Consider the following 12,263-nt stretch of genomic DNA (forward strand, 5'->3'; position numbering starts at 1 on the left):
GAAAAAGAAATTATAAAGTAACTAAGTCATAAAAAATCATGAGATTAATCTCAACTGCGTATTAATATACAGGAAGATAGTTGTGTAAATATGAATTACTAGCAGCAACTTATAACCCTGCTCACTAAAGAAAGATTTGAAAGACATTAGTTTCTCAATATCACTGTATTCCTTTTGGATCACTGAAATAATAGTCCAACTCCATAAGGGCTGAACATAAGAATTCAGTAGAAAAGATTAAAAGAACAAAATAACTATGGTGGGACTTAGTACTGTCTAGAGGGAATATGACAAGCATCCAGAAGTATTTGAAGGATAAACACTGAGGAAAGAGAAAATTTCTTCAAGATAATACAAGAATGTATGACTGGGCACAAGGGGATGAAACTGAGCAAAGGAAAATTTAAGGTGAACCGTGCTTAAGGGGAGATCTGCTGATCTTTTTGGCCACGGAATGATCTTTCAAGAGAGATGGAAATTAATCACCATCCCCATTAACTTAATGAGTGTCATGAGTCTGTTTTACTTGGTCAGCAATCATAATCATGCTTTTGTATGACTATACTGAAAAAATCAAGCTCAAAGTCAGTAGCACTGGTACATTTCATAAAAAGAAAGGAAGAAGAGAACATTTATCATTCAAAATGGCTTTGGTAGGAGCAGCCTGTATTCTGATATTTTCTTGCATTCTAAGAAAGATGGATTATATACCTCTTGCACATACAATGTGCATTAAAATGCTGGGAAACACAGTAAGGCCACCAATCTGCCTAACACCTGTGAGTGCTGCAACACTCCCTACTGAGCTGGAATTCCAAACCCCACTTCACTGCACAGAAAAAGAGACATTGCCCTGTTTGGGCCTGCAATGGTAACTGTAATTCCAGACATCTTTTCCATCTTCAAAGCCCCAAGGCAACAAGAAGCAATGAGCAAATATACAGACTAGACACCAAATTTCTTAATCATACAAAGTGTCTGATTAAACTGGTACAATTCAACCAGTGAGAGTTCACACAGGAACAGCAACACTAGTTAAGTTAAACTGCCCCCAGAAGGGCACGAGTTTCTTCTCCAAATTCTAAATGACAGTCTCTGCCACAACAGTTTCTTTGTGCTTTGGCAGACACAAGCCTCAAAATACCCAGTCTTTAAAACATAATTTTGAAGGGAATTATCCTCCCTCCTTTGTCATCCTGCTATAGATGACCAACTGACAATGAACTAAGTATGCATGGACAGAAATAAATCATGCTGCCAGGTCTGAATACTATTTCTAACAGCTTTGTAATACTTTCCCATAGTAAGTAGCTCTCAAACATTCAACCACAGCCATCAGTCCTGTCACATCTCATTCTGAGCAGTCACTTCTAGGGAATAATTAAACAGGCAACTCTTGAAGGGCACTGTACTTGCTGATACATAATTCTTTATTCAATCTTAAAGTTGCTGTGTGATGCTTTATATTTTCAGGTTTCTGTCCTGAAGACAGAAAATGAGAGGCAAAGTGATTCTTTTTTTTACAGTTTGACAAGCCTTTAGCAATTTGGTACAGGACAGCCAAAAGTTCCCATGCAAACATCCTTTAGGAGTACAGCTGTTTTCTTCTGAGGAAATCCTCTAATAGTTTGAATGACCAAGAGGAAAAGCATCTCTTCATGGATGGGATCTGCTTTCCATAGTGTACCATGGGAAAATCCATCCGAGCTCCTTCAGCGCTGCGTGATTGCAGGGTGCCCAGCATCTGAAGGGATGTAAGGTTTACTCACTATGTTCCTTTCTCTATCCTGTCTTCTTAAAGCAGTTATCTTATTAACCCACTTGCTGTTGAGCCTTTCTTAATGAGATCAAAAGAGCCCCATGCCAGCTCTTTCTCACCTCACCTTCACCCACCAGTCCATAACACACTCTCTAGGTGTTGATCAGTTTTAATTCTGGTTTTAATTGAACATTATTCAAATTACATCAAAAGATCTTTCCGAAAGCTTGGTAAATGTGTGTTACCCCCCACCTCCTAGTCAGGCCTGAAGGAAGTCAGGATACCATCAAGGTCACTGCAAGCAGAGCACAACTGAACCCTTCAGCACTTCTCCTGCTGTCTAATGTGTAAATCTGATTCTGGGGAGTCAAACTTTGGTATCTGACTTTATGACTTGGCAAGAGAAAGCCTACACAGTGTTCAGAAAGGTTGAGGCCTGCAGAGCTCTTGCTGACACAACATTATAGCTGTTCCAATGATAACACTGAAATTTGGCAGCCACTCATCTTCAAGGGGGATCCTAGGAGGAAAAACTAACACTCATTAATTTAGAAGACCAAACAGTGGAGAAATTATGCCAGACCAGAAGTGGGAGCAGATAAGGAGGAAGAGGAAAGAGAGGTGATGCCTGGAAAGAAGATGGAATCAATATGCATTTTGTGAGGAATAGGAAACACACTTCAGGGACAGCAGGCTGATATCCCCACCTCTTCCTTTCACCACATGTTCAGGTGAACCACTGTACACAAATGTGTCTGATTCCTTTTCAAAGCATTGCAATGTCAGAAAAATAAATAGCTAGCCATCAGATAGTCTCACACATAGAGAACCTAACAGTTTGGGCTGGGTGTTTCTTGCCTGGGACATTTTGGTGCTGCTAGTTGCAGACAAATATTTGAGGTTGAGATTTATAGGAAGAATTTAACCTACAATTTCTGAAAAATACCATACCTTCTCCTCATCCTTAAACTTTCCTAAGAGTATCGGATAAATTTTCCAAGAAACACAAATAAACTTATATGTAGCCTAAAAATAAATGGTTTTAAAAATTGGCTCTTCGAGACAAAGTATCAGCTTATCATATGGGTTAGTTCTTTCTGAATTTTCATGACCTCAGTATTAGGAAGTTGTAAAATTTACCACCTGCAGAAAATAAATGAAACCTTTGCTTAGCCCAGGGTTTCATTTCTGTTTCTTGTTTTTTTAATCATTACTGTCTTTTAGTCTCATCATCTTTCATGAATAAAAATTACAGGGAGAGTGAAGGGTGATGGATAAATCTCTTGTACGAATGTTTTCTCCCTTTAAAATGCAGTCAGATCTCATTGTTCTGGGATCTAAGCTGCAGAATGCCCCAGCGTAGGTACCCACTTGAACAACACAACATCAAAAGCCAGCTCTGAAACACTGGAACCCAAAACCAGTGTAAGATCACACATGAACTGTTGCTATTCTGGTTCCCCTTGATTTATTATTTATTGGAAACAGAACACACGATTATTTTTAAAACACTGAACGATAGCCCACGCCAGGGTTGGCTGATAACACTGCCACCTCTTCCAGTTTTACCAAGAGTCTCCTAATACTTGACACATTTGTCCTGACTATACATTGTAAACAGAAAGAACCTCAAAGAAGAAAATATTCTCTTTTCTGTAAAAAGCGGGGGCAGGTGGAGAGGAAGGACTGCAATGACAGTCATAAAAACTGTAAACTCGAGGCTCAGAAACCAGCAAAGCAAACTGAGCTTGCTGTTTACCACGTTTTAAAAGTTCAGAGGATGTTTTCATCAAATTTCTGCACTTTTTTATTTTCCTGAGTGGGACTAAATCACTGTTTTCATTCATAAACCTTATGATCACTGGCGCTCCTGTTATTATCTGATTTTCAAAGTGCTTAAGATTTTCCTGGGTCTTATATACCACATTTAGCCACCAGCAGGGCAGGAAGAGTCCTCCACATACTATGTATTGAAAGTAAGTAATCCATAATAAGTACTGCATTTAAATTATAAAGCTCCATCTTGTGTGTGTGACAATGCTTGGCCACTCTGCCTCAGGTCACCTCCCCTCTTATCTCAGGTCTTAGGGCAGGATGAGACAAAGTGAGGAGGCAGCGACAGTTGTTAACTGGCACTTCCCATCTCTGCTCATACCACCCAGCACATGGTGGCCCTCTGTTCTTCCTCATGTTGTCCTGTGCTGCTGCCTGACTTACCGAAACCATGCAGGAGATAACATGACACTATACTCTTCACTTGCTCCCTTAACAGACCCTGGTGAAAGTCAGTCATATACCATCCCAGTCAGTGCCATTAGAAAGGGAGCTTATGGTTAGACTATATAAACCTGTTGAGGAGCAAAGTTTTTACCAAATTTCTACCAAATTTTTTCCAAATTTTTCTATCAAGTTTCTACCAAATACTTCAATACACCCAAAAGATTGGCCAAAAACGGCAAACAAAAAGGTGAGCAGCCCTTACCTGGAACTGACACGCACATTTCAAGCCGTCGCCCTCTTCCTTGCACACTCCTCCATATTTACATGACGATTCATCACACACTTTTACATCAGATTCCCTTACATTTAACTCTGCAATAAAAAAATAGAAAAAGGAGACAGAAGAGAAATGGTAAGATCAGTAATTATGGTACTCCCTTGTCCTCAAACCCACTGAGCCCCACCACTGCCTTACCCGATACAGAAATTAAAGGAAAAATGCCAAAGCTGGCCTTGCCTACACTGTTATCCTTCAGACTAACAATAAACCAAAGTATGTTAAAACTGTTATAATTTGCTTGCATTGTAAGAGCCAGACAAATGAACCAGAGTCCTCTGCCTTAGCTGCTGCATAAAAACACAGAGCACAAATGCATCTCCTGCCTCAGTAATCATGCAGCAGAGGTAAACGGCAAGAGGGAAGCCAAGGGGCTCTACACATCAACTGCATAGGCACTGGCTCCAGCACAAAGGTTGCTTACAAGGCTTCAAGCTCTTTTGGCCATCACAGCCAAGGGCAGTTTTAAAGCAGTATAAAGACATTCTTTTGAAATAACTATTTGATTTGAAATATATATAGGAGAGAGAGATCAAAAGAAGGCACTGCTGGGATAATGGAAGCTATCAGTGTTAGCCTAAACATGACCTTGCCGGGCTGTGTGGGAACAGTGCTGTTACTATCGATTGCAATAAAAAGGTGAAAATCACACCAAGGGCTCTGGAAAAATCCCCTGCCATTGTTTAAGGCTCCACTGATATCAGAGGACATCATTCAAAGCTGTCTGCACTTCAGCTCCAGTCAGAAACCTCCAAGACTCTGTAGCAATATGACCCACTAAAGAGATTCATTGACAGTGGCGTGATTTACAATAATGTCTGTGACTTTTCATAAACAAGCCCTATCCAGAAAACTGGCTTAAAGGAAGCACTGAATACCAGCCATTCAGAAACAGGGAAAGGTAGGTCAAAGGCAGAAAATAATGCTCACTGCCACTTACAGTCTTAAATAGTCAGTCACCCTCCTGCACACAGCAGCGCTAGCACTTGGGTATGTCAGTGACAGACACCCTAGAAAACTCTTCCTGTGGGTTTATGTAACATTATATACCCACAACCATAGTTTATATAAATAAGTATATAATTATATAATTATTTCTGCAATAAATTCTTCTAGGTGTCATATGCTTCTGTATTTAATATAGTGTGGTTTCTCTTTTTCTGATAGCACTAAAGTTACAGAATTAAAGCTCGAAGAAAGGTCCAGTTACAATCCCCATATTTTGTCAACTGTGAGAAAAAATGAAGAAAATATTGATTTTCTTCTTTCTCCCTATATGTTTATCATTCCTGAAGCATAAATGAGGAGGGTAATCTGTGTAACACCACGCAGTTAGGTACCCTGGTTGCCATCACAACCCTGTGCACGTGTTCTCTAATGTTATTCTTAATGTCACCATTTATCAAGCGTGACTGCTGCTTTGTAGTGACCAAGTTAATGTGACAGAACATCACTGCTTTTCAATTTAGTGTGTTCATAACTTGCTCCTGAAGGAAATGTGCCTTTCTTTCTTCTTGCGAAGAACTGTTCCATGAAAATGAACAAACTCTCAAGATTAATTAAGGAGAAATGATTGTCATAGCTGAAAGGGGGATCCACCTTTAGGTGATAATGCATCTGAGAAAAAGCAATTTATGAAAGGGAGTAAGCAGACAAGACAAATTACAGTGTGAATAGCTTTCAAAATTCTGTTTTCTTCAGCTCAGGAAGCTCAAGCGATGGAAGGTCCCAGCAGAGCTCACAGCACTCAGCATCCTACCCTACCCCACCCCCAGTCAGCAGAAGAAACCCCCTGGCAGCCACAACTCATGCTTGAAATCCTGACGGTCCACACAATGTCCAGCTGCCCAAGCAGTGTTACACTGACTTCCCCCTACCTCTGTGTCCCCCAGTTTGAAGAGCACCATCCAGGAAGGAGCCTCTTCACCAGAGCAAGGGACCTTACTTTTCTGCATGGGAGGGGAAGGATGCAGGGGAAAGTGAGAAACAAAGCCCAGATAGCAGCTCAGCATCAAGGCTGAACCAGAGATGTGCTTGTTCTTAACTTACCTACTGTTCTGACTGCAAACGCCAGTAGGAAAGGGAAAGTTTTCAGAGCAAAGCTATAACAGGAGATATGAAGATAAGTGTGGGGAATCAGACCTTGTGATCCCTCTTGCCCCAAGAAACCAAAACTTCATTTAAAAGAAAAGAAATGCACAAGAGGAATTAAGATGATAGAAAGCACACCACTTTAATGGTTACTCAGTTTTAGGAGTGGATTGTTTTTCTTGGCACATAAATGATAAATACTTATTATAAGCTTTTTTGCACAAGATGAATGCTAATCAGGGAAAGATCATTCAGAAAGCAGAAGCCAACGTGATTTTCAAAGCTGTACAAAAGACAAGATACCCTGGTGACTGGCACTTGAACGCGACTGATGAACTTTATTCTATGACAGGATGTCACCTAATCCCCACTTCCATTCTGTAGCAAATTTCAGCAGCTGTGAAACCAAGCCCCTGACATGCACATGATTACATTGATGGAATCACAAGTATGAGGGGTTGTGGTGGCCATAATGACTTCCACATCTATGGCATTTGGTTCAAAAATGAATAGATGAAGATGGATGATAATAGATGTGAAGAGGAACCACAAAGACAGCATGTCTGCGAGATGCTCTCTCTTCAGTGGATTCCCCATAGAGAGAAAATTATTTCTGCAATTATTTCCAGAAGAACGGAATCATTATCAGCACACGTGAGAACAGACCTATGAAAGGAGTAAGAACATGTAGCAAATGATTTAGGGCAATTTCTTACATGTTTCTTTAATGCCTATCACAACTCATTTCCCAGACTTTCAGCAGGTATGAGTAAGAGAAAGCCTCAGTGCGATTCATTACCTTACAGCGAGAAAATGGTAAGTAGTAATCCATCAACTCCCAGGAGAAAATATAATTAGTGCAATTAAATCAGGCTTCCAAATTTATGATAAAATTAATCTCCTAAGACCTGAAATGAGGTATTAAAAATGATTTGCTACTATCTGTTCAGCCAATACACTTCCTGGTTGTGTGAGGGCTGACCAGCACAGAGCACCTTGCAGGAATCTGGATGCAAAGAAAGACCCACATCAAGGTCTTTTGGAATTCTTTTTTCCTCTTTTGAAATTAATTCACCTTCTGATAATTTGATTCATCACTAAAAATGTGGAAAAACTTTCTTCATTTTAAATCCTTTCAGAGACTTTGAAGTACAGCTCGATACAAGTAGCTGGAGATTGGCTTTTTGCCTGTGACCTGAAAATTCATTGCTCTGAGGCATGAACCTCTTGTTACAAGCTAAATTACATGTGTCTAAATGCTGAACCTGAAAATGAAATCAAATTTGTAGGTTTAAGTACATCAAACGTGTTGCTTCCATCTGGATACCTGGAGAATAAAATAAAATCTAAGATGGGCGAACCTGGTAACTTTGTAAGCAATTTGTTTTTTCAAAATTCATGTTTTTCCTGGGTTTGGCAATAGTACATAGTAATGATGGATGGATGGATATAAGGAATCAAAAACTACCTTTCCCATGTGGAATTGAGCGGGTAGGTTTAGTAGCAGTGCTGCCAGCTTTGCCCCTCTTGAATATTTCATCTGTGTCTGGGAAAAACACTCTGCCTGCCTGCCTCTTTCCTGTGGGTAAGACCACAACCAGGGAAGATGCAGCACCCCTCATCACCTTTTCCTCTTGAAAAAGTGTGGGGCACCTCACTGCTGGTTTTCTGTCCTCCAAACACTTTGGGTTTTGTGAATTCAAGCTTCAAATTAGGCTGCATAACCTCTCATGGAGGTCACATACAGACACACATACAGACCTGGGAAATTTCATAAAGGGTCTGTACTCTAGAGGCTAAAAGTACTCCGAGAATTGTAAGAACAGCTGAAGTGGGCTAACACTGGCTTGGGAAAGGGGCCAGAAGAGAAATTGTGTTCTGTGCGGGTATGTTAGAGCCCACAGAATATACTGGAAATAGTGGCATTAAGACTGGGTGAGTTCTCAGGACCACAGAAGAGAGTAAAAATCTAATGAGCAGAAAGCCATTAACCTATATGATTTTGGGAATCAGCCTTATGACTCCGGACTGGCTTTGGTGAATCACTGGCTTTGCTGGTTTTGGCAAATTATTACGAAATTATTAAAGAACTTAATGAGGAAAAAAAACCCTTTAATAAAAATTGTTCCCTTAGGGATTATGAAGCTGAGGTGCTCACATGACATGTACAGTAATAACTCTGCCTTAAATCTAACTCTTGAATAAAACATCACCTGTCAGTCACACCCTTTGCCCCATGTCAAAGATAATGATACCCAGAGACTGCAGGATGATAGCCAGCCTATGACCCAGCTGTTTTAAAGTACAGCCTGCCCACTTGAACCATAAAGGTGAGTTGAGTGGCCTCACAGGTAAAGAAAATCACTGCTAGAAAGGTTCTCCCTAGGGGCATTTTGGATGCCCCTGGGATAAATGGACATGGAACTGCTGGAACAAGTCCAGAGGAGGGCCATGAGGATGATCAGGGGACTGGAGCACCTCCCATATGAAGATCGGCTGAGAAAGTTGGGGCTGTTCAGCCTGGAGAGGGCTGTGTGGAGACCTCATAGCAGCCTTCCAGTATCTGAAGGGGGGCTATAGGGAGGCTGGGGAGGGACTCTTCATTAGGGACTGTAGTGACAGGACAAGGGGTAATGGGTTATAACTGAAACAGGGGAAGTTTAGATTGGATATAAGGAGGACATTTTTTTCCTGTTAGGGTGGTGAGGCACTGGAATAGGTTGCCCAGGGAGGTTGTGAATGCTCCATCCCTGGCGGTGTTCAAGGCCAGGTTGTACAGAGCCTTGGGTGACATGGTTTACAGTGAGGTGTCCCTGCCCATGGCAGGGGGGTTGGAACTTGATGATCTTAAGGTCCTTTCCAACCCTAACTATTCTATGATTCTATGATTCTAAATCTGCTCACCTCCAGATCGCAGCTCAGAACAAAACAGCACAGCTCTCCTGGTGACTTTACCAAGTCCCATGCAGATATACAAGGATCCCAACTGGTACTAGCTTAAGTCACTTTAGATTTCCATTGCCCACAGTGGCTTTGATATTGATTCAGACACATAGGTCACATGTACACACCTATACATCAACATTTACATCTAGGTGTCTTAATCTACAAGCTCAACCCTATCTCATTAGTCTTTCAAAGTGCACCCAGTACAGCCATTCCTGCAGTAAGTCATACAAATGCTTACAGAGCTGTTACACACAGGTGGACAGGAGGCATAATTTTGGGAGTTCCCATATGTCATCTCATTCTGACACTGTCAAAACATGTTTGAAATGCAGCAGCATAAATTACTCCCTATTTCATCCACTGGGTGCAGATCTCATAGATAGAATGTAAGTTAGAGCCATGTACAACAGAACTTGGTTTTATTTATTTTATTGCAGGTCTTCAACGTACGTTCCTGCTACAACTGCTATATCAGTTTCCCTCCTTAGCTTTCATTACAGCTGATACCCTTTCTCTGCCCTCTTCAAAATGTCGGAGCAACATTCAAGAAACATGTTTCTGCTTTGAAGACTGAATTAAGAAGTGCAAAGGAAAATTAACCTTTGAAGTAAGTGGGTCTATTTGCAAAGCTGCAGAGAAGCAAGGACTATGCCTCATCAGATTCTGAAAAGCAGTGTACCCCTTGCTGGGATTATGCTACCCCAACAGTGAGATTAGCTAAGAATAGCTTTTTTTTCCAGAGACTTTGTGGCTTCTTCCAAGGCAGTGAAACCGTATGTTGGTCTTCTGGCTCATACAGTAGAAATGTGAAACAGAGGCACAGACTCAAGGACATACACAAGTCTCAGTTCTTTGCAGGATATGGGAAGCAAAAATTGTTTGTATGGTGGACACAACAGGAGATTTTCATCTTCCACCAGCATCAGTCCACCAGTGCAAAGCTACATCTCTTACTGTAATTTCTGTGCTCTGTTTCTGTAGCAAAAAGCAACACTGGGAGCCAAATGCACTGAACGTATGCCAAGTACTGAAGGTGAGGTACTGTGTGCCAAGTACTGAAAGTTCCACCTGCTTTGTGCCTGTGTGGTGAAGATGGTTTATTTTAAAACAAGCCAGCAGGTACTGCTCAGATGTGCACATGTATGCAAAGAGTTCTGAAGGAAAGGAACCCACCAGGCTTTCCACTGACTTCTTTGACACCTGCCCCTGATGCCATTTAAATAAAACACCTAGCATTTACTCCTCCTTTTTCTTCATCGGCTGTTCATAAAGTGTTTCACTGAAATATAACCCTTCCTAGCAGAAAGTGATTAAGTGGCCACTGCTACCAGTCCCTTGGGTCAAGGGGGAATCCTGGCTTTAGCACTGCAACCAAAGGAGTGAGTGCTGTTCCTCGCTTCATCAGTTAGAGCACAAAGGATGTTTGGGTGTTGGGACCAGGTGATTTTAAGGTTCCTTTCCAACTCCAACTATTCTATGATTCTGTGTCCTAAAACATGGTGCCTTCAGAACCACAACCTTCCAAAACAAGGACGACATTGACAAAACCTGAAAATATTACTTACTTGGCAATTAATAAGGGATCTCTACATTAGGTTATCCATATAACTTCACTGTCCCCATCTGTTTCAGCAGTTACGGATTACAAAAGTCATGATAATTTGCACTGCGGAGCTTATGTGTGTTGAATTTCTGCTCAGAAATTTTCTGAGGTTTTGGAGAAGGAAAAAGAGAGCAGATAAGCCCCTCAGACAAAATTAGTAATTACTTGTCCAAATAAATAACACTTGCTTGTGTCAGATGAGTCAAAGCAAGACAGAATGGATCTTACTATCTTGTTCATAGGAAAATGTATATTTTTCAGGAAAGAAAACAGACAACAAGACAAACTATTGGGAAGTAATTTGGGGGTAAGGAGGATTCCATTCAGACACCGCACAGCCCCTTTGAAGATGGCTGTTGTCACTGATTTGAGGTGATTTTTTGGCAAGAACTAACCTATAAGAAATTAAGATTGTGGAGAATGAAAAGAGAATGAGGAAAAAAGCTGTTTAAAAAAAGTCAGAGAAAAAGAAGTAAATGAAAATACATAACATCAGACGATCTAAAAGAAATTAAGTTTAAATAATGGGACCAGTTAAAACTCATTTAAATGCCTTTTCTGTGAAATGATATCATTTTCTTTCACAGTTGCATTTAGAAGAAAATAATTCATTGGAACGTCTAGAGGTTATATGAAAAACATAAAAAAAAAGAAAAACCCCAACAAATAACTCTAAAACTACACAGACACCTGTAGTCCAATGGAATTAAGATAGTCCCAGACATTGTTTTTAACAGGTCAGTTAATGGATGCCTTGGGTAACTGGTGGCAAATCTGCTGTTTTCAAAACAATTGTAAACAGTATTTTAAAGGGCCAGTAAAAACGTGTTTTGTTGTGTCTTAATGCCATGTTTAGGACTCAACTGTGCAGAAAAAGAAAGCTGTTCTTTGGCTCTTGAGAATGCTATGTGAGAGAATAAAGCCTGAAATATTTCCTTAAAACTACTTTTACAAGACTGCGTTAACATTTGATTGCTTAAGTGCCGTCCAATTTACCTAGGATGATTATACTTTTACATTTCTAGTCACTATAGTCTCCTTTTAAAACAGAGAAAACCAGAATGCAGGCGTGCTGCTAAAGTAATTAGTATTCTTGCACACAATAGGAAACCACAGCAAATTTTAACAAATAGCACTCACACAGCAAGGTAACAAGATTGGCTTTGAACCTGAAAGTCTCCCACACTGCAGTTATTCACATTATCAGTGTGTCTCAGACTAACTCTATTCAGTGTGAAAAAAGTAAGGGAAGTGTCATAGTGATGAGTGTTTGGATGACAGCTCTGTCAAAATATTGGATTCAT

At 40.5% G+C, this 12,263-nt stretch overlaps 1 protein-coding gene across 1 annotated transcript in view; it reads right to left on the reverse strand.

The window, feature by feature from the left end:
* Positions 1 to 12,263, reverse strand: part of TMEFF1 (transmembrane protein with EGF like and two follistatin like domains 1) — a 120,906-nt gene that overhangs the window by 46,199 nt on the left and 62,444 nt on the right. Inside the window, exon 2 of the mRNA XM_061351448.1 lies at positions 4,242 to 4,351. Coding sequence (XP_061207432.1) covers positions 4,242 to 4,351 — 110 coding nt within the window. The remainder of the gene's footprint in view (positions 1 to 4,241; positions 4,352 to 12,263) is intronic.

This window comes from Neopsephotus bourkii, unplaced genomic scaffold (genome assembly GCF_033783945.1).
Source record: "Neopsephotus bourkii isolate Nb327-2 ecotype Australia unplaced genomic scaffold, CSIRO-AGI_Nbou_v1 NB_591, whole genome shotgun sequence".
Lineage (NCBI taxonomy): Eukaryota > Metazoa > Chordata > Aves > Psittaciformes > Psittacidae > Neopsephotus > Neopsephotus bourkii.